The 23362-nt window shown below is 39.9% G+C and overlaps 1 protein-coding gene across 7 annotated transcripts in view; it reads right to left on the bottom strand.

Moving 5' to 3' along the window:
* Positions 1 to 23362, bottom strand: part of ATP2B3 (ATPase plasma membrane Ca2+ transporting 3) — a 131580-nt gene that overhangs the window by 5991 nt on the left and 102227 nt on the right. For 3 of the 7 annotated variants that reach the window (XM_034434193.3, XM_034434194.3, XM_034434195.2), the window contains 4 exons: positions 18639 to 18852; positions 16940 to 17151; positions 15407 to 15514; positions 14639 to 14821 (listed from right to left, as the gene is read on the bottom strand). In XM_034434193.3, coding sequence (XP_034290084.2) covers positions 14639 to 14821; positions 15407 to 15514; positions 16940 to 17151; positions 18639 to 18852 — 717 coding nt within the window. Of the gene's footprint in view, positions 1 to 6036; positions 6202 to 14638; positions 14822 to 15406; positions 15515 to 16939; positions 17152 to 18638; positions 18853 to 23362 lie in introns of those variants that run through there. The other 4 variants (XM_034434196.3, XM_034434197.3, XM_034434198.2 and 1 more) reach the window with 3 other exon arrangements.

The following is a 23362-nucleotide window of genomic DNA, read 5'->3' as shown; positions in this document are numbered from 1 at the left end:
TGGAATGGAGATAAGCTGAACATGCATTTTTAGGAGTTGTTACAAGCTACTTCACCACTGAGCCAAATTTCACAGGAGATATACGGGACAAGATTTCAGAAAACACACCTCTTCTTTACTATTACAGTGCTACAATATTTGCATGTTTCAACACTTGAAAAATGAAAGGTATGTAAAGCTATTTAAGTATGGGAATCTGGCATATTATTGCTTAAATTCTCATTAGGGTTTTATTACCACACTCATAAAATTATCTGTGGATAATAATTATCAGTGGTTAATGAAATCATCAAAGATTGAGTTGGCAATATTTCAGTGACAGGAGCTATACAGGTAGTCCTCAATTTACAACCACAGTTGAGGCCAAAATTTCTGTTGTTAAGTGAAACATTTGTTAAGTGAGTTTTACCTCATTTTATGACTTTCCTTGCCACAGTTGTTAAGGGATAAGTCGGTAATTGATAAGTTAGTAACCCAGCTGTCAAGTGTATCTGGCTTCCCCATTGACTTTGCTTATCACAAAAGGTGATCACATGAACTTTGGATCTAGCAACAGTCATAAATATGAACCTGTTGTCAAGCATCTGAATTTTGGTCACATGATCATGGGGATGCTGCAAAGGTAATAAGTATGAAAAACTGTCATGGGTCACATTTTTTCAGTGTCGTCGTAACTTTCAATGGTCACTAAATGAACTGCTGTAAGTCGAGGGCTACCTACTGTATATTTAAAAAACACTGAGGGGGTGAGAATAGAATTTCCAAGTGGTTCATATAGTTGTGGCTTTTGTTTGTCTGGGTTTTTTTTTTTTTTTTTTGAGAGGTGCTCCTTTGGGGCGCATATTAAGGTGAAATAAAAACCCAAACAGCATTTTCACTATGGTACCAGAAACTATTAGGCAGTTTCATCTTAATTTCTTAGCAGTTTGGCTGCACAGTTTCTGAAACTTCTGGAACTGAAGAAAAAAAAAAGAAAGAAAAAAAGGGGGGGTTGGGGGCAAGGGAGATAAATTAGATCACTTTCTTTGGTATGTGACTCCAAATGAATCCCTGCTGTGGAAAATGTGGCCTTGTGTAGAGAGAAGATTTCACATATTATAAATTAGGGGTTCTGCTCTTGATGGCATTTGGGGAAACTCTGCCAGGGCTAGATCCTATTGGTGCATGTAAGTGCTCAAAGTCCCCATGAATAAGCAAAAAGCAGCAGTGATGGGATGACTTTAGGAGAAGAAGAAAAAATAAAAATAAAGGAATTGTGGGAGGGAGGGAGTGTTTTGTTTTGTTTTTATTAAACATGAAAGGAAATTTCCAGCTGGTATAGAGGTGGTTCCATCCATGACATCTTGGAAGCTGAAAAGCAAAAAGGAAGGGGAACTTCATAAGGGGAGGGTACCCAGGACAGGCACTAAGACAGGAGATTCATTTCAGGCTCCAGAGAGAAAAGATTTTTAAAATTCTGGTTACTATTAGGACAGCAGCTGTTGTGTCAGGCCAAAGCAGTACCTTAATTTGACAAAGCTCTAAGCCAAGTCTAAAGGTCTTATGGCTGCCTTTCTTATTTCTTTGAATAGGTTTATGTCTGCAGTTTATATACAGTATTGCAATTTGCAGTCTTCCAACTGAACACTGCTAGAGAATTTGTGAGCATCCACTAGCCTTCCTTTGTAATTCCTTCAATTTATAATACCTTGATATTGCTTATTGATTAAATGAAATTGAACTATTGTTCTCTGAACAATAAACAAATTATAATTCTGCTTTTTTAATACACTTTCGAAGAGAGAGGGGATTCATGTTTGAATCATTCTTTGATCTTGCTGGTAAAGTGAATGCAATAGGAGAGCTACCAGTAAGTTATTTCAACTATGTACACTCAAAATGTGTCATAACTCAGTTAACAAATGAAATGTCTTTAATGAAAGACGTATTTATTCATTTGAATGCCCCTCTCACAATAGTGACTCCGTTTACTGTGTTGGTGTGACTCCTATCACAGTCCACAGTCTATATAGGATTTAAAAGAGGGATTTACTCTGTAATAAATAGACTTACGCTGCCATTGCCTCTCAAAATCATGACCTCTGAAAGTTCCCAATTGAAATAATTCAGGCTTGTGTGTTAAAATCTATCAAGGCTATGAAATAAACAAAGTCTAAAATATTAAACGTCTGCTAAAATAAGGCTATTTGCAAAAAAGTTCTGATTTGAGAAGCAAATCAGCTCCAGCTGGTCCAGAATGCGGCTGCGTGGGTGGTTATGGGAGCGACATGGTGCTCCCATGTGACCCCCCTCCTACGCGAGCTGCACTGGCTCCTGGTGGTCTTCCAGGTGCGCTTCAAGGTTTTGGTTACCACCTTTAGAGCGCTCCATGGCTTAGGACCGGGGTACCTACGAGACCGCCTTCTGCCACCAGTAGCCTCTCACCGACCAGTACGCTCCCATAGAGAGGGTCTTCTCAGGGTGCCGTCGGTCAAGCAATGTCGACTGGTGGCCCCCAGGGGGAGAGCCTTCTCTGTGGGGTCACCTGCCATCTGGAACGAGCTCCCCCTGGAGATACGGAGGATCCCGGATTTGCGCACTTTCCGCCGTGCCCTCAAAACATTCTTATTCCAGCAGGCTGGTCTGGCCTAATCTCCCTTTTAATTGCTTTTAAATTTGTTTTATAAATTGGGGTGTTTTAAATTTATTTTTGGGCCAAAGTATTTAATGTATTTTTAAATGTTTTTTAACGTTTGTACTATGTGTATTTTATCTTTTGGCTGTTCACTGCCCTGAGTCCCTCGGGAATGTATAATTTTTATTTTTATTATTATTATTATTATTATTATTATTATTATTATTATTATTATTATTAATAATAATAATAATAATAATAATAAAAAAAATTGCCTGGTTCTTTCAGCAAGGAAAAATAGGCTTCATTTGTACTCAATTCATCTGTACTCTCAAAGCAGACTCTCTTTAAAGAGTGCATCAAACAAAATTTCAGCAGAAACTGAGGAAACATTAATTCACCAAATTCTTGACTATTAGTATTAAAGGCACATGGAGCATATCAGGAAAAAAAGAATGGGGAGAAGGAGGAAGGGAAATAGCTGGAAGTCAGACCAGATTCTGCTTAAATCAGGGGTGTCAAATTCGATTTCATTGAGGGCTGCATCAGGGTTGTGTTTGACCTGGGGTGGGGGGCATGGTCAGGCTGGGTGTGGCCAGCTCAATATTACTCATGTCAGGGACACCTGTGGTGGCTAAGTGCTAAGGCAGGACTTCCCTCAGACCCTCCCTTCCTCTCATTATTTCCTTCCTTCCTTCCTTCCTTCCTTCCTTCCTTCCTTCCTTCCTTCCTTCCTTCCTTCCTTCCTTTTTCTTCTTTTTCCTTCCCTCTTCATTCTCCTTTCTTCTTCCTTCTCCTCTTTCCTTATTTTTCCTTCCTTGCTTTCTTCCCATCTTCCCTTCCTTTTCTTTCCTCTTTCCCTTTCTTCTTTCCCGTCCCTTCTTCGATGCTCAAATGCAAAAGGGGAAACATTTCTCCTTTTGTTTTGTTTTGCTTTTAGTTTGTTTTGCTAGCCCTCTGCCAGCGAAAATAGAGCTGGGGGGGGGGGGCGCTGAAAGGTAAAGTGAGATATTGGGTGCCAAAACAGTGTTACCACATAGGCCTGCTGGAAAGCTCTTTTTTTTTTTTTTTGCTGAAACTGCACTGAAATAAAGCATTACATGGGGTCTATGACCTCAGAGGGTTTTCTTGGGAGAACGTGTTAACAGACTGCATTCGGACAGTGGAAGCTGCTAATTGGCCTTCCTTTCTGTTTCACAGACCAAAAATGTTTCAATCTATTCTGTGAGCCTGAAAAGACAAGATTCCCCTGTGGAAAATTTAGGGAGGAGAAACCCATTTGCCATCCATAACATGATTCCTAAAAAAAGAAATATAATCATCAGAAACAAAAAGAAAAAGGAACAAAAACAGACAACAGCATTTCCAAGATGCAGAAGGTGGGAAAAGATTCCCAAGGACATTAAAGTGATGGATAACAATTGCCCAAAGAGCGACAGCAGCTCGCTGGAAGGGAGGAAAAGAGTTTAATATAAAGGCAGCCTTTAGAGAGACAGAAAGAGAGAAAGAGAGAGAGAGAGAGAGAGCTGCTAAAAGTGCAGCAAAGATGACAAGGCCATACTCGAAGGTTTACGTTGTAGGTTATGCCCCCATTGAAAAGCAAGATCAGTGCATGTCATACCAAAAGGCACCATGAATCTACCACACCACACCACAATGCCGGCATGATCACCAGCATGGCTTTGACTGGTTAAAAGAAAAACCAAAACAAAAGAAATCATTGAAATATTCTAAACAAACCAATTTGCCAAGAATACCTGGGACCGGCAGCTGAAGAACAGGCGGCTTACCTTTGTGGATCTTTCATTGTTGTGCCAAAGAAATGAGAAATAACTCTTTTCAAGTAGGCAAGGAAGAATTGGTACAGTTTCTAATGAGCGATGGGGTGGGTGAGGGAACAGAAAAGGGGGATAAAAGGAGCAGGGGAACCATTTCTTTTCACCGACATACAGAGGAACTGATCCATGACATCACAGAGGTGCCTTCAAGAAACACATTCTTGTCTTTCACTTAAGAGGTCCACTTTCCTGACGCCCCATCCCCAGAATTCTTCCCTGCACTTCTATCAATATTTTAGTCTTTTCCACGGACACCTTTTAAAACACTTAGATGTCCCACCCAAGGCAGCATCTCCATCTACAGAGCAGGCATTCTTTTTCTCAGAATCCGTCTTCTCCAAAGGGATTTTTGTTTGCTCAGAAACTTCCTACAATTAACCCATGTCATTAATGATAGATGAATAGTATTCCCTTTGCAATTTCTTCCACCCTATCTGCTATCTAGACTACAAATCTGAATCAGTTTTTAATCCATTTCACTGTCAAGCATCCATCAGGGACCTTAGAACATATTTTCACTCTAAGGTTGTATTAATGCTATTTGAATTGTCATGGCTTCAGACCAGGATTCTTTTAGAGATCTGCACTTTCTACTACTAACCTTCATTACTTTAGTTCATCTGGTCCATCGAAATGTGGGAGAATGCTGTTTCAGTTGTCTCTAGCGAAGATGTGCCCAGAAGCATAAATTTACGACAGCTCTATTTTCCTCCCCCCTCCCCCCGGCTGGGAAAAACATTTGGAGCAAAATTATATAACTCCAAAGATTCTTTGGAGGCAGGCATACCTCTAAACCTGTTTTTATGGCAATTTAGTGTGAAGTGTGGATGGCAAACTATATTTGAACTTGTGGAGCTGTCTCCACGAGAATCTGTTTTGGAGCAATTTCAGTTTATTCTAAAGGGTGCTCTGGTTGCCTCCAGATTTAATCCAGACCAAAATTGCCTTGATCTTCCTATTAGTCATTGAGGCAGGAATATAAAAATCTACTCCAAATGTTTTGTGCCCTGATCTGGAACTTGCCCCTTTGCTCTCTCTGTGCCTCCTTCCCCATCTCTTACATGCAACAGCAAGTGACACACACCAAACAACACAGTAAACACCAATCACTGTCAAAATGCGTGGCTAGATCAAGAAATGAGGCTGGATCCCCAGCTGGTGTCATTTTCCCTTGCTTCTGCTCATGTGAGCGCTCAGCCGCTCCCCTGGCCCAGCCCCACCTCACCAGCTGGGGATCTGACTCCAGTCCATTAAAAACCAGCAGCCACGGAGAAAGTGAACGAGACGAGCAAACCAAGGAGAGAAGGGGTGCAGGTGGTTAAAGAAGGAGAGGCAAAGCGCAGAAATTGTATGGCTTTATAGAAGTTGGAAATCCGGCCTGGCTGAGACCGGACAGAGTTAAAAACTGAAAGAAATAATATTGCAACAGTGGCTGCAGCAACGAGGGACTGAGGGATGGGTGGGTGGGTGGGTGGATAGAGAGAAGGAAAGGGATATTGTAGGAGGGGCAGAAATAGAATGGGGTGGGGGGGTTTTTTGGTCTTGTTTTGCTTTTTGTTTTAAATCACAAGCAGTAAGAGGAAATCAAGACTCACTCCCGGCACCGGCGCTGGCATTTGCGGCGGAGAGAATTACGTGAGTGGGGGTAGAAATATTGGTTACATCGTGCAGTTGACTGAGGACGGAAGAGCGGCGTCGGACAGCCCCCTGAAAGGAGCCGCTTCTCTTGAAGGTGCTAACTACCTCCATCTGCAGGAGAGAAAATGAGATAGAAAATTTGGGTGGCAGCGGACAGTGGCTGCAAATGGAACAGCCCGTGCCAGCCAAAATTGGCCATGCTGGGTATTTGGCCTCCTGCCAAAGACTGTGAAGCATTATGTGCCAGAGACCAGCTGGTGGAGTTGGCACCACCCTGATGTTCTTTGATGGAGAAAGCAAGTTGCACCAGCAGAAGATCGAGGAAACTGGTCACCCGAAGGCTCCGTTTCTGGATCATTGACACAAAGTACAAACCCATGGTATGTTACCCCAGAATTGTTCAGGGAAAACCAATCACTGGGTAAATAGATGCCAACCCTCCTATTAAGAACAGAGTACAAGGCACACCTGAACTGTCAAACTCACTGCCGGAAGATGTGCTGAAGGGCTATGCTTTAAGATGAATCATAAAGACACATAATTCCACCTTTGAGTATCACCAGGCAAGGAGAAAGGGTTATAAAACATTTCCAAAATCTCAAATTGCTGTGTTTGAATTACTTTATAATTTCGATCTTCAAAAACCCACTCCTCCCTTCTCACTGGTATCTTTTTTTAGTGTGACTAAGGAGTTGCATATTGAAGAGCAAACAGTACAGAGGAGGTAAAGGTAAATTCAAATAATATCAGGTTTGAGGGATGGCCAAGGATAGGAAGAAGCTTCAACAGCAACTTGGTTGTATTTCAGAGGAGCTCAATTTATCCTACATTAGTGTTATTCCTTCCTGTTTTGAAATTCAAAAGAAAAACAAAAAGCATACTATTACTATCAATTCACATCTGTGCCCTGGTTTCCAATCATAACTCTGCATGGGTTCAATAAGAATTGAGAAAGATCCAGCTTCCAGAAATCCTAGAATTTTGCAATTTCTTCATTCAAAGTGATACATCCTTGGATGGTATTGTGCTTCATTGTTTGACTCTTTCCGAGCATGGATTACTACAGTATATAAATGCGCACAACACTCTAAATTTTCCTACTTGTAAAAACCCACACTTGCTGAGTCCAGTACATATTTTCACTTAAACATGGCTGAAACTTCTCCTGAGGCCAAGAACTCCATCCTGCACGGTCTTCCAGGTATAGAAATAGATTGAACTGGCATTTGAATTTTAGTTTGAGGTTGAAAATAAAACAAGGTCTTCCATACCTTGTCCTAAGCAGTTTAGGGCAAGATGAGTAGCACCCCCCCAGCTCCCTTTCCCTGCTCACTATTGCTTCACTTCTGCCCTCAAAGCATCAATTTACTCTGCCTAATTATTAGGACTAGGCCTATAATGGAACATTGAGGTCTACTTCCCATGTATAGGAGAGGAAATTCTAATCCTTCTCTTTTCTGATGTTTCCACAGTGTTTTCAAATAAATGTTTAATTTCAAAATGACCTGACATAAACCTGAATAAGCATGATAACTCAGAAGGCCTACTAAATACACTACTTGGGAAATAGCATGAACCTTCTGGGAATCCATAAATCGCTGCAGTGCAAGCTTTGGATAGTATACAGTTATACAATCACTTAGAAAATAAATAAGAGGAAATATGAGGAAATAATATGCCATGGTGTTGATACAGTAAAAAAAATTCTTGGTTCAAAATTAGGTTATGCAAGTATGAACCTTGGAGAAAGAGCAAAGGATTGTAAATTATCAATATGAATAATAGTTAACCAGATATAACTGAAATCTTTTGTGGCTGAGCCCATCTTTATTACAGAATCACAGAACTGGGAAAGGCTTAATTCTCTCCTCTCAGTTTAAGAAATTACTCCTTAATCCCAGAAGTAATTCTAATGGGATTCCTGTTTATACATGTGGATAAACCCATCCATGGATAAACCGACTCTCAATTTTTTAAACCAAACTATTTTGAAAAATGTGCCACTATGGATAAGCCTATTGTGAAAATTAAACATACACAAATTTTGTGGGTCAGTTTATCCACAGATGGGCTTATCTGTGAATATATACAAGATAGACACAGGTACTTTTAAAAAGTTGAGGGGAAAGCCTATTGTATATACTTGCACATAAGCCCATCTGTAGATAAACTGAACCCAATTTTGGGGGTGTATTTTGGCACCACAAATTCTTGGTTTATCTGTGAATATATACACTCTTTGGCTCACTAAGCTAAAATGTTTGGTTTCGTCTTAGCATGAAATATGAAACTGGGAAATACGAAACTAGGCAACCTGGTTAGTAAGCCATGTTTTATGACATAGCATGATAGTGACCCAGACATCCCCTACAAGAGGGAAGCCTGGCCCATCTTTCTCTAATCCAAGAAGACCATACTGGCTGGAAATTGTGGTAAATCCCAATTTATCTGAAGTGTGACAGAGAGGGATGGCCATATTACATCAGACAGTGCACAAGAAAAACCTGCAAAGATTTCAATAAAAGATTAAAAGAAAATAAACCATCATGTCTTTCATAAACCCATCATGCATTTTGTGTAGTTAAAAAAAAAAAGAAACCCCACATTTTAATCTAGCTATTATTTCTAGTTCATGCAGATGTGTTGGTTGTAACATATTCATGAAGTAGGTAATTGATCTTTGGGCTTCACCATACAGTGAATTGTTGCATTATTGGTGATAGTTTATGTATATAAATACTGAGACAAACATCCCTTCTTATGCTGTAATATCTACTGTGAAAAATGAATGGATCAATCCTTTTGGTGATGTTTCTCTCTTATTTATGTAGGTAGGTCAGGTTCTTGTTCTTGGATGATGGAAAGGACCTACTTCATCACTTTAGTTTGGTTCACTCATTGTTCTAAGCCAAAATCAAGGAAACCAAATGATGGCTTAGCATGATGCATAGTCCCAGCCACTGTATGCATAAACTGATTAAAACTGGGAACAACTGAGGAGGATACTGAATGGGTGAGCTTCTTAATTTGCACTATTGACTAGACAAAGGAAAGTATGAGATTTCAGTATGCATAGAAAGGATAAGTAAACCTTTTCGTTCCCACACATGAAATAGATTGGTTGGAAAGAGAGTGTACGTCACAGTAAATGACAGCAAAGTTGCATATATGGATATGTTTGTATCCGTGTGAAAAGGAAATGTGAAGGGGAAGGAGCAACTTAGGATCCACTTTTGTCACCCTGAAACATGTCCATTGTCAGACTCTACCTTAAATTCTAAGCATGAATTTACACCCATTTATTACATGTCTTCCCACACTTCCTGCAAAAAAAGAGAAAGAAATAAAAAGGAAAGGAAGGAAGGAAGAGAAAGAAAGAAAGAAAAAGAAAGAAAAGAAGGAAAGAAAAGAAAGAAAGAAAAAGAAAGAAAGAAAAGGAAAGAAAAAAAGAAAGAAAAAAGAAAGAAAGAAAGAAAGAAAAAGAAAGAAAGAAAGAAAGAAAGAAAGAAAGAAAGAAAGAAAGAAAGAAAGAAAGAAAGAAGCAAATTTATGCATTCAGGATATTGATATATTCAGTGGGATCAGCACATAAAACTATCCCTAGCACTTTTAGACTTAAAGGATGTGTTATGTGCACATGTAACCTCGCCCCCCAAAAAATTAGAGTAGATGTTCAGCATTACTTTTCTACGCGTGGGGAAATTTTGGTGATGTTTCACATGAAAAAACTTCTAATGTGAATATATACATATTACTTGCAATGGGACATTATGTAATTCACAGAAAAGCTTGTTCATATGAATTCTACTGAATTTATAAATGGGATGTATTATATCAAGGAACCCCAACTTACTATTTTTAAGAGTAGTCAGGTATGTCACAAAGGAAGAAATAGCTGGGAAGGGGGAAAGTCTTTTCTTAGGGAACCATGCTTGGTGAGGAATTATTATTATTGTTGTTGTTGTTTACATATTATGGTTAATCCAAGATCATAGAAGTTCTCAAAAAAGGAAAACTTATATGATGCACCCTGTTACAAATATAATTGTGTTTGAGAAGTATTACATTCTCCTCATTCCATATAATTCATGACTACCAATAGTATTTGGACAGTATCACAAAATCAGCATGGCCCAAAGGGAGCCTAGTAGAGAGTGGAATGAATGTTCCCACTGTAAGATATGACCTGCATCTATCCATGGCACAAACATACATTGACAGCTTTTTTTTATTCCACAGTGTCCCCATGTTGCTCATCCTATTCCCAGTAGGATTAAGATATTTTTCTTATATTTATTCTGACACAGATAGCCTCAAGGTGTCTAAAATTTAGTAAGCTTTCTCACCCCTTACTTGGAGGAAAGTGAGGTAATGGCAGAGACTGGGAATAGAGATAAAATAGGGATTAACAAAGGGCTCAGCAAATATCATGCCAGTATTGTTATCTGCTGACTGGTAGATGGCTGCATAGCACATCAGAAATGGGGAAAGACCCATGAACTTACCAGGATGGGTTTTGCCAAATCACTCTTTGAGCTTTACTTCCCCACTTTTGCAATAGGAAACATGTCACTTATACTGGCATGTACTAAAACGTCTTTATGAGGTCACAAGATAGTTAAATTAGACATACTGTATAGATCCAGATGAATCAGTCAGCTTGGAGATATAATATCGGTACAAACCAGTTTTGAATTCTTGATCTCCTGCTGGTGCAAATGGTATGAGCAGGCAGAAGCAGGAGAATTTCCAATTGGATACCAGTGGGTTTTGGTGCAAGGCATTTTGAACTACAGGAACCTCCCTGCTCCCCTCTCCTTTGGTTAATCAGCCTTGTAGAAGCTGTTCTTCTTTTGACTCATTTGACTCAGATGGCTGTGGCACTGTTGCTACAACTTACATCTCAAGGGGATGAAGTTGATTTAGTAAGCTGAGATGAGGGGTCTGCACTGAATGAAAGGAACTGGGGGTTAAGCGTGCCTGAAACGTCTACATTCCATCCTGGAAACCTTGGTTCTTACCCCTGAGGGGGAAAGATTGGGAGGGGAGCCAGATTCCTGGGTTCTGTCATGAAAGATGGGGCACATGGGCACCCTTCATTGGTGTAAGTTGATTAAGAGCTGTTGTTGGGGAAGGGTTGGAAGACATGATGCTTGAGTGGCAGTCATTTCATTTTAACCATTCAACAGCAATTTTGATACATCACATGCTATTGGTCATTTCTCATCATGCTCCCGGCCAGGGAACATCCTTGATCCAAGAGCATCAACTCTTAAGGCAGGAACATTTTTTTACATGCTAAAAGAAAAAAAAAAGAGTTGCAACAAGGCACATGTCCCGCCCCCTCTTTGAGGCAGTGGGAGGAAGTGGGAAGGGATGGGTGGGGAAAGGCTGCAACCAGAAAGCATGTAATTAGAACATAGAAGCCAGACATGGGTGTCTTTGGAATCATGCTGTTCACATGGACCACTGGTGACCACTCATACCTGTGTACAAATGCTATAAATACCCGAGGAGGAACAGCCTACCTTCCGATGAGTTCTGTGTCCTACCCTTTCTCCAGGGACCTGTTGTTCCCTTGTTGTTGGGTTATGATTGCATTGACATTGCCCACAAATTTATGAGTGCAACTTTTATGTGCCTGATAATCCTTGCTTTAATTTTTGTTTAAAAGGAACAATTCTTTATAAGCCCAGGTAAATCAATGCAGATCTTTATAAGCCCAGGTAAATCAAATGAATTATTAATTAGAATGATTTCGGGTTGCTTCCAAACTGCAGGATTCTAAAATTTATTCAGTCATTATTTTTTCTGCAATAAATTATATGCTGAGTGGTAATTGATTTTTCACCATCAGGCTGTACAATACTTGTGTGGGGAGATATTTCATTCCCCCCACCCCAGTCTACTAGAAGATGTAATTTAACTGTGTGGGTAATGGGTAATTTAAGTCATGCATTTATAAATTTAGCAGGCTGATTGGCACAATGTTTCAAGTTTATTGAATTGTATTTTTTTAAAAAAAGAAAAGCTGAAATGGATTTTAGTCCAAATGTAAAGGCTTACTAAAAATACTGCCAAAACAGCTATCTGAAAAGATAATAGTGAAATATATTACTAAGAAAAGAGCAGCATTAACTATCCAAAACATCTCTGTACTCATCAAAGCCACACCTTTTTAAAAACAAATGGGGAATTTGAGAGATTGTGCTGTTGTTCCACTCCTTACAAAATGAATAAAATAAAATTTCATGAATTTTCAAAAGAACGTAAAAGAGGCACAAGAAAAATATATGAGAGCGGGAATTTGAGCTGGATGTTTGATAACTGCCCCATCTCCATCCTGGGTAGTAAAGTTTTGACTATATGAATTCCAAAATAAATATCAGTGGGGAAGCATCCTTAACAGAAGTATTTCCAATGGGGTGGAATGGTATCTTTTACATTTTACAGACCTATTTCTTTCTAGACCCCCCCCCCTTTTTTTTTTCTTTCTGTCAAAATGCCATTTCCTCTTAAATGGAGTGTTCTCTCGCTGTATCAGACAAGTTACAAATGCCAGATGGAGCATGTATCTAATCTAAATTTCTTGTGGAAAACTTAGGAACTCTGGCTTTGTGGAGTTTGTCTTACTGATAAAGCAAAGCCCCTGCTTACATTTTAATCTATTATATTGTATTCCATGTAGCTCGCCATCACAAAAGGAAATACTGTGTGTGTGCGTGTGCAGGGAGATTTCTCCTGCTTCTCATTTGATACTCAAGGATTCAACCAAAAATTGATTGGCCAATTTTTTTTTTAACCAGAAGGCAGTCAAGATATAGCTATAATGTTTTACCTTCCCCAATATTCTTTCATTTTTCAACTGATAAACATAGATTTGTCTTTCATATGCAAATATTTCTTTCCTAAAATCCATTTCAGCCAAAGAAAGAAGGGCTTTGAAAGAACCTAAACTGACTTCACATTGTTTTTGTCTCACTACACTTATACAAGGAATATGCCCATTTATATCTTAGGTACCTATAGTAATACAAGTTGCAAACTGGGCTTGTTTCTAACACTAGGCCCACTTGTGAACTAACACACAAGCCTGCTGTTTGTGATATCCTGACCCTGCACATGAGCAAGGAGTGAAGTAATAGAATAAAGATTCAGCAGGCTGTTATGCGTGAGGCCCCAGCTCTTGTACCATCATGGACAGTTGGACCAAGCTCCCCCCAAAAAACAGATACAACATGCCATAGCCAGCATTATATTTGGGCCGCTTTGGACAATACATGTTATGTAGCTCTTACCATTATCATCTTTCTCCATGGAAATGCACAAGCCACATGGTGGGATTTAATAACCGTGTGGTCGGAGCTGAGTCAATTTGTTGCCATACTCATACTGGATGTCCTTGGATAAGACATCCTGTTTCAGCTTCTTTTCTTTCTATGTCTAGCTTAATGAAAAAAAGGACTAGGGAAAACATGATAGCAGTGTTCCAATATCTCAGGGGCTGCCACAAAGCACCTGAGGGTAGGACAAGAAGCAACAGGTGGAAACTAATCAAGGAGAGAAGCAACTTAGAACTAAGGAGAAATTTCCTGACATTTAGAACAATTAATCAGTGGAACAACTTGCCTGCAGAAGTTGTGAATGCTCCAACACTGGAAGTTTTTAAGAAGATGTTGGATAACCATTTGTCTGAAGTGGTGTAGAGTTTCCTGCCTAAGTAGGGGGTTGGACTAGAAGACCTCCAAGGTCCCTTCCAATTCTATTCTATTCTATTCTATTCTATTCTATTCTATTCTATTCTATTCTATTCTATTCTATTCTATCCTATCCTATCCTATCCTATCCTATCCTATCCTATCCTATTCTATTCTATTTTATTCTATTCTATTCTATTCTTCCTTTATCTTAAGAGTATCTAGCATGACCTATTGCTGTATAAATTACTACCACTAACTCTACTACCCTGTTTCCCCCAAAATAAGACATCCCCTGATAATAAGCCCAATCGGGCTTTTGAGCGCATGGCAATAAGGCCAAGCGCTTATTTCAGGGTTCAAAAAAAATATAAAATAGGATCTTATTTTCGGTGAAACATGGTACAATTTTTCTTATTGGTACTGGTATTACAATGACTATGGCACTACTGTTACAATTGCTGTCACTGTCTTAGTTACAGACTTGCTGTCTTTTTCGTGGAAAATTTTTAAGTAGCCCAACAACAACCCAAAAATAAATAAAAATCACCATCCCATTTCTGCTTCTATAAGCTGCCCCTATTCATGCATCCAAGCGCGGCATTCATTAGTTTATTCTCTTGAAACAAGGCAGTGTGGAAATGCCTGGCATTAAAGGTCTCTCTCTCTCTCTCCACCAGGCATGAGCATCAGGGTGAATCCACCATGCCCTGGGAAGGGGTAGGAGATAACCAGATGAAAGATTTGTCTTCAAGTCACCGCTAAAGCAAAGGAAGGATTGGGTAAGGGGGTGGGGAGGGAAGTATTAGTCGGAGTCAGAGGTGAGGAGGCTCCTCCTCACAGTCTCATACCTGGGTCTGGATGCGGTTGAGGCCACGGAACCACAAGATCTGGCCACGGCGTAGCTCCCGCTCAGCGTGGTCAATTTCCTCCTCATCCTCAGCCATTTCCTCATCTGTCATCTCATCCTTACCAGGGCCATGTCCTGCTTCCTTCAGGCATTTAAGATGGCTGGTAGGGATGGTGGCAATGACCTGCAGCGGGGAGTAAATACCTAGGCTACTTTTCAGTCTTTTCTCTGTAGAAGATATCTATTGCTCAGTTTCAATGTTTTTCAGAAAAAAAAATAGTAATAGTAACATGGGGCAACCATAGATCGCTTAATGAAAACAATAGCTCAGTAAACCATGGATGTGGAAAAGACATATTCCATGCTAGGGGTGATTAGGAAGTACTCTAGATTATACTACATTGCAAAAATATACAGCTGTAATAGAAAAGTAGTATAATAATTTTATGTAAATATATAGGGCAATGGGTGAAAAAGAGAGCAACAGTTTTATAAGTCTGGAGCATCCTATCTATGAGCAAATTTGAAATGAAGAACTTTCACTTGAAAAAAGAAGAAGGAAGGTGGGATAGATAAGTATGGGAAGAAAGAGAGAGGTATATAATTCTAAAAAAGGTGCAGCAAAAATGACTAAGAGAAGTTTTTCTTCTCTCCTGTTTCATATTTTTTGGGAGCATAAAACTGAAAACAAGACCTGGAAGGAAATACCAATACAGATGGAGAAATAAGATAGAGCATATACCGGTGTAAATGAAAATGATTTCCTTACCTGTCCCCAGACGAGTTCCCCGAAGCCCACAAAAAGACACCACAGCCATTGCTCTGTATTCAGTGGAGAACAGCTGAATGGTTTCCCCCCAAACTGCACAATGACGATCTGTGGGGTGGGAGTGGGGAGAAGAGAGGGATGGTAAGTTGATAACCAACATTTTCGCACTAGAAGAGGCTTGCCTGAACAGGACAGAAGGAAAATCTGGGTCAGATGCAAGACAAAGAACAGATAGGAACAGATCCAAGATCCGGATCTGAGGAACTGGATCCTCAGGCAAATGTAAGAAAAGGGTTTGAAAACAAAGGACCAAGGGACCAAAATATTATGTGTTGCAGGGCAAGAAGCACCAGAGGTCTAAGGTAAAAGCTCAAAGCAAATAAAATATCTGAGACAAACTGTCTATATACAAATAATCCATGCATGCATTGGGCTGCTTGGGGTAGGAGGGCCCCGGGGGCACTCAGGTATGGGCAGGAACTCCACCCCATTAACCACCTGGAACGGGGTGAAACCGGTGGTGCATCCATTCATTCCTCTCTCCTTCCCTCCCTCCACCCACCCACCAGCCTCACTAGGTGGACTAGACCATGAAATCAATGCCACTAGAAGGCTAAAGCTACTTTAAGAGAGATTGGCTATAATATATAATATATATAATATAATCTTGCAATCCCGGTTGTGCTGCCCCTCCTCCCACTTCTTATATTTCCTGTGAGTCAGGAAAGCATCTGACTGATCCTCTTCCCAGTGTTACCTTAAAAACGGGCTTAAAAATGTCTCAATGTCTATTTGTCCAGGTAAACCATTTGTGCATTATTTCCATGATGCACATACTATCCATCTGTGTATACACAATTTGTATTTTAGTGAATTTGTCTTCTGTCAACCTTGCTTCTCCCTGTCTTCCAAGTCTTTCCTTCAGTTGCAGTCCTTACTGTCAGGATGCATGTTTAGGGCAGTTATACAGTATGTCTACCTTGTCTATCTGTGAAGTGTCAGGGACCTTTAATAACTATGATCTACAAAAGCATGCATAAACATTTACATTTCATACAGACACAGATACAGGCACAACACACACACACACACATATCAGTTTTCCTGACTAGCTACCCTTAAATGTGTTGGGATTACCTAGGATGGGAACATTGACCATACTGACTAAGAATCTGAGAGTTGCATGTCAACACATCTAGAGGGCACCAGGTTGTGGTGGCACAGTGGTTAGAATGCAGTACTGTACTACAGGGCTAACTCACTGCTCACTCCAGGAGTTCCATCCTGAGTGGCTCAAGGTTGACTCAGCCTTCCATCCTTCCGAGGTTGGTAAAATGAGGATGCAGATTGTTGGGGGCAATATGCTGACTCTGTAAACCGCTTAGAGAGGGCTGGTAAAGCACTGTGAAGCAGTATATAAGTCTAAGTGCTATTGCTATTGTGGAAGTCCACAGAAAGAGGAAGTACATGCCTCTTTCCTATCTTTTTCTAACTCCATCCAGCTTTTCACAACTGTTCGCTGCAAGCTTATACCTGTATGCCAAAAGTGCCCAAAACAATGCTGCAGAAGATGGGGTTGCTAAAAATGCCATCAAAGACATTGCGCTCTCCATGGATTTTGCGGGCATTGATCTCATTGAACAGCTGCATCATGACAAAGATGTTAAAGATGATGGTGTAATGCTCCGAGGGCGGAGAATGCAGGGGAGCGTTGCGGCCACAGTCGATGTCAAATATAACCTCTCCTGCGGGGTAAGAAAAGGGGGTAAAGCAATTGCATCACGGACAGAGAATGTCACTTCCAACCAGCCAAATGCATCCCTCCACTGAAGTTCCAGTTTGGTGTTATACCGAATGGACAAGTAAGCTCCCACCCCCAGATTCATTCTTGCTGCTTACCTATCAGCCCCTCATGACAGACGACAAGCTGCCAGCCCAGACATTCAAATCAACATGTTGGGATTGGAATCCTAGATCTTCTTGAGAGATGCAAGACTTCTTATTAGGAGGGATCTTACTTTAGCATGTAAAAAAAGGGCTTCTCCCTCAGCCCCTCCCTTTCCAGGGGGAAGAGCTTTGGTTCTCTTGGAAACGGCAGGCAGTACTCCAGGAGAAAAGGAATACATAGACGTGTGTTATGGTGGGTGGGAGAGAAGGAACTAAGATTCTCCTTCAGCTCTGATTAGAGTGGAATTTCCAGTTAACAGTTGAATCTAAAGGAATTTGATTCAAGCCCAATCTATTCTTTAGAGCAGAGGTGTCAAATTCAAAGCCCGCAGGCCGGATCTGGCCTGTGGGGTGCTTAGATCTGGTCCGCAGGGCTGCCCTGGAAACAGTGAAGGGCTGGTCCGCAGTGCTCTGCCAGTGAAAACAAAGCTTGGGAGCCTGTTTTCACTGGCAGAGCAATCAGGCCGCCATAGGCGCTCCCGACATGAGTGATGTCAAGCTGGCCATGCCCACCCTGGCCACGCCCACCCCTGCCCCAGAGTTCAAACACAACCCTGATGCCGCCCTCAATGAAATCAAGTTTGACACCCCTGCTTTAGAGTAATGGGGAAAAGGTTAGCTAAGAATTCTGCTAAGTTTAGTTTTACTGAATGTTCATCATTTCTGGTATCTGTTGTTTCTGTACAAGCTCAGTCGCTTGCGGCTTTGTAACTTGGAACTTCTTTACATCAACTTTGTAACTTGGAACATCTTTCCTGCTTCCTAGTTTAGAGGAGCAGCCTCTTCATCAGAACTTTCTAGTAGCTCTTTCAGAATGCTGACCGTGGTTTTAGAAATTCTCTGTTTTTATCCCCTCCATCGCTAATTGTGTTACAAGTGACTATTTAAAGTTGAAAAGAAAATTTTATTTCCTCCTTCCCCCCCCCAACTAAAGTTTGATTCTATTTATACCTTGTGAAGTTGAACTCTCCCCCCCACTCCCCCATCTGAATGCCCCAATGCTACAGGACAAACAGATGGCGCTATGGAATTATTTTTCTCCCCTTTCTCTCATTCCTTCCCTTTAAATTTGAAAAAAAAGGTAGCACAGGTTGTAAAACTCTTGTCACACATGCCAGGGATTAGGGATAAAATACCCCTGGAAGAGAGATGTGACAGTCATCACTACTGAATTGCCTTGATGAGGCAAAACTAGGCCATAGAAACCCAGAAAATTTCTGGGACAGTAAGTGGAGTTCTCCAACCTTTTACCCTCTACCCTTCTATAGTTCACTTATAAACTCACCCACAAAGAGGAGAGTGAAGATGATAATGAGCTGGTACACAGCATGACCCAAAATATTCTTCATCATGGTCCGGGATATGAGGGGTTTGTTGCGTCCGTAGGGTTTACGCAGCAGCAGGGCCTCAGTTGGGGGCTCAGTGGCAAGTGCCAAGGAAGCAAATGTATCCATAATGAGGTTCACCCACAGCATCTGTACTGCCTTGAGAGGAGAATCCTTTAGGAGAAATTGAGAAGGAAAATTGTAACATCTCCAGGAAGTGAAGGAAACATATACCCATCCACCTCTAGGTATACTAAACATACTCTATCCACCTTAAGATACCAATGGACTTGCTTAGAAATGAGCAAACTTTTTTTGTAACACAGTCAGCACTAGTCAAAGTTTCTGGTACTTGGGGTGTATTAGGTGAACTTCATCAATATATTGATGTATGTATCATCACAGGGGGCATTTCTAGGCAGAAGATCTCAAGAGAGATTGAGGCCTTGTGGGAGAGCAGCTATGCTATTCTATGGTAATCAAAATTCAGAAGGTATCTGGTAGCAACTTTGTTAGGCAAAAAAAGCTGCTATCAGACTACTTTTGAATTTCAGCTTGGGTCTGTGTTTCAACTAAGAGTCGAGTTTATGAATAGCTGTCTCAAAATCAAAAGGAGGAGGAAATGGAGAAGGAGAAGGAATCCATCAAGAATGAAAGGACAAAACAAGGCAAGTCTTGCTTTCCTGAATTTACCTGTTGATAGACAGCTCCAAAGACTCGTCCTTGTGCTCCATTTTTATTCTTTTATTTTAAACTGGATTGAATTGGATAGTCCTTTAAATAGAAGATGACAGTGAACAGAGTACTGTATTGTACAGTTTGGGAGTAACTTGCAAGGTAAAATTGACAGGTAGGGAGAAAGTTAACTCTTTCACCTGTGATATCTCCTGCCTGTTATTTCCCTCTGGAAATCTCTGCAGTATCATTAAAATTAACAAGAAGTTGGGAACCAAGTGTCTGCCTTGAACTGAGTCGCTCTGACTCTACTTTGGAGATCTGTGAGATATATTGATACTAGAGAATAAATCATTGGGCTAGATTAGCCAGAACTATGACCTGGTGTACAGATTTCAAATGTTTATTGATTCAGTCTGCTTTTCACAGTCTCATTAGGATCTGGTATGTAATAATCTGGATTAAAAGAGTGATTCAGTACAACAATAATGCAAATGAAAACGCCTTTACTTCAATAATTGCAGCATGTTTCTGTCACTGAGGTAATAAGCAGATTCTTTCCCTTTTTATGGGAGAAACAGGAGGATTGGGTGCAGTGCCTATCCTTGTTAGCACAATTCTTGTGCTCCTTTCCTTGAGTGGTAGAGCAGAAGGACTAAGGATGCTTGGGGGTGGGCCAGGGGGAAGAAGATAGCTACTTAGATATGTCAGTGAGGACTCAATCATCTAGGCCAAAGGTATCTAAAAAGTTGAATCATGGAAACTGGACCAAAATTTGTTAATCTGAGACATTTCGTTTACCATCCAGAAAACTTCCTCAGTCAAAAAATAAAAAAATTAGGCAGAGATTTTTTTTTACATTTTAAAAAAATTTTTGACTGATGAAGCTTCCTGGATGGGAAGGGAAATGTCTCAGATTAACAAATTTTGGTCCAGTTGCAGTGGTGAAATCCTCCAAGGTTTGCCACTGGTTCGCTGCATGCGCATGTGCAGTGCGCACCAAATGTGCACTTTGTGTGGAAAAAGGAGGCTTAAGTAGGACAGCGAGGGAGGGAACAGCTGTGCCATGTGATTTTGATTTGCTAGAAAGCAGGATTTCGTGTGGCACAGCTGAATGTTGGAAATACCAGTTGGGATGAACCAGTAGCATTTTTTTATTACTAGCTTTTATTACTACAGGTTCACCCGAACCTGTACGAACCGGTAGCATTTCATCCCTGTCCAGTTGTCATGATTCAACCTTTTAGATGACTACTTAGTGTGGCAGATGATCGGGAAGAGCAACCAACACACCCACTATTAATATTGGGGGCTGCCGGGGCTCATTCTGCTCATTTTAATATGGCATAATTTTTCATCATTTTTTAAAAATGCTTTATAGTCAGATTAATAGTATACATTTGCAGATGTTCATCTAATTATTTTTACACACACATACAAACACACACTTGTCTTTTCTGAAATGAAAAGGTGATAAATGCATTTAGTTCAGAGACTAAAATTATGAGAGGTACTACTAACTGGGAGGTAAGTGGGTAATCCAGGATGTCTCCAGAGCAGGGGTCTCCAACCTTGGCATATCTATCTATCTATCTATCTATCTATCTATCTATCATCTATCTATCTATCTATCTATCTATCTATCTATCTATCTATCTATCTATCTAATGATGGCTGTCTGTGTGACTGTCATCCCCGCTCTTGAATCCTCCCATCATCCTAGTTCATTGCTATAAGAGAAATTGCTAAATTGAGGTGGAATTTGGGGTCAGCCTCATTTTCAGCAAAATCTTACACATGACAGATGGTATCTTTCAAAAGTCATTTTCCATTCTGTTAAATACATGTCAAAATGTTAAGAACTTTCTGAGCTCAGTGCCTTCCAGATGTGTTAGAACTGCATGCTGTCTGGTGTCAAGCTCCTGGCTTCTAATTAAACCCAAATTAATTTTCTTTCCAAGCACGATTCTCACAGTCTCTTTGGCAAGATGTGCTGAGATGAAAGGGACAGGGTTGGAAGCATTCCAGTAACTCAACTATTTCCCAACATTCAACCACTTTATATCCCAATAGATATTATGGAAAGAGAGAGTTTGATATGGTGGTTAACACACCAAGCTAGACCATAAATTCTAAACTTGCCCAAGGTAAAAAACTGGCTGGGTGATCTTAGGCCAGTCACTCACTCTTGTCTCTTAAGAAGGCGACAAGGGCAAGCTGTTTGTGAAAATCTTACCAAGAAAACAGCAGGGACTTGTCCAGGCATTCACCGGGAATCAACACTGATTTGAACACACACACACACACACACACACACACACACACACACACACACACACACACACACACACACAAAATTATGGAGGAGTCCATGTTTTAGTTTTGACTTTATTTCCATGAACCAGCAAACAGCCAGATCTTTTCACTGGTAAGGAAGGAATAGGAAGACGTCTCTTTCTAAAGCCTTCTTCTGAATCTGTATGTCTAGGGACAGAATTTTGGGATTTGTCACACACCTGGACAGATACTCAACTGGAGAAAGCTATGACCAGTGCAGGAAATTTAGGAATCAAGTATCTGAAAAAATTTCTGCTTTACTACCTGTATAGTCATGATAATGTTGGAAGGTCTCCTCCAGCTGCCCTCACCATCTGTTTGTTTAAAATTGTTTAAAATTTTAATTTATTAACAAGTAACAAATGATAATACAGTGGAGTATATATACAAGCAAAATACTAATAGCCTTATTTAATTAAATTATTTAGAATTCTGGTCCTGGATAGTAGCCAATCATTATGTCTGTGTTTAAACCAGATGAAATAAAAAAAAATCATCTTGTATTTTATCATAATACGGTACTACCATCTTTTTAAGTTGGATTTTCCATTAGAGTAATTTTCTAGCATTTCTGCCATCATATAGAGTTATTCAGATCCTTTCCTGATTTCCAGGGTCTTGCTACTATCTCATTGCAACCAAGAAGAAAACTATTAATTCTTTAGGTTTCAAAATGTTTCTTGGATTACTAAAAAACAAAAAAACTCTACATTCTATAAGTTCAATTTAGGATATAATATATAGGTACTTGTGCTCGGCTTATGACCACAATTGAGCCCAAAATTTCTGTTGCTAAGTGAGACATTCGTTAAGTGAGTTTTGCCCTATATTTCGACCTTGCTTGTCACAGTCATTAAGTGAATCACTGCAATTGTTAAGTTAGTAACCCAGCTGTTAAATGAATCTGGCTTCCCCAATGACTTTGCTCGTCACAAAAGGTGATCACATGACCCCTGGACACTGAAACTGTCATAAATATAGGTCAGTTGCTAAGCATCTGAATTTTAATCATGTGACCATGGGGATGCTGCAAGGGTCATATGTGGGAAAAACGTTTTTCAGTGCCGTTGTTACTTTGAACAGTCACTAAACAAATTGTTGTAAGTCGAGGCTATTTCTTTACATTTTCTACAGCATATTTTCATCTGGGATCACATAGATGGCAACCCGAAGGAGACTGTGTTAAGTTTTTTATTTTCCAAGGCTTTCTTTTCAGTTTTATTTACATGTTGTCATGTTTTATTAGCATTTTAAGTAGGTTTTATAAATTGCCCTGGGAGTTTTCATGAAGGGTAGTATGGAAAGAAAGTGGAATAAATAAAAAATAAAATAGAATCAAGCTTCATCCCAGGTCTAATGAAAGAAAGGAAAGTTGAAAAGGCATTTTTTAAAATTGTTCCGCCAGCCCGGGCTATCAACTTAATAATTTTAAATTGGGGTATTTTAAATTTTTGGGGTTTTAAATTGGCCAAATCTATTTAATTATTTTAATTTTTAATTATTGTTGTGTCTTGTGTTTTTAAATTGGCTGTACACCGCCCTGAGTCCTTCGGGAGAAGGGCGGTATAGAAATAAAATTATTATTATTATTATTATTATTATTATTATTATTATTATTATTATTATTATTATTATTATCCTTTGCATTTGTGCTTTAAAATTCATGAGGGTT

This window comes from Pantherophis guttatus, chromosome 2, assembly GCF_059756535.1.
Source record: "Pantherophis guttatus breed Tessera chromosome 2, ASM5975653v1, whole genome shotgun sequence".
NCBI lineage: Eukaryota > Metazoa > Chordata > Lepidosauria > Squamata > Colubridae > Pantherophis > Pantherophis guttatus.
This window is presented reverse-complemented; position numbering and strand designations above follow the sequence as displayed.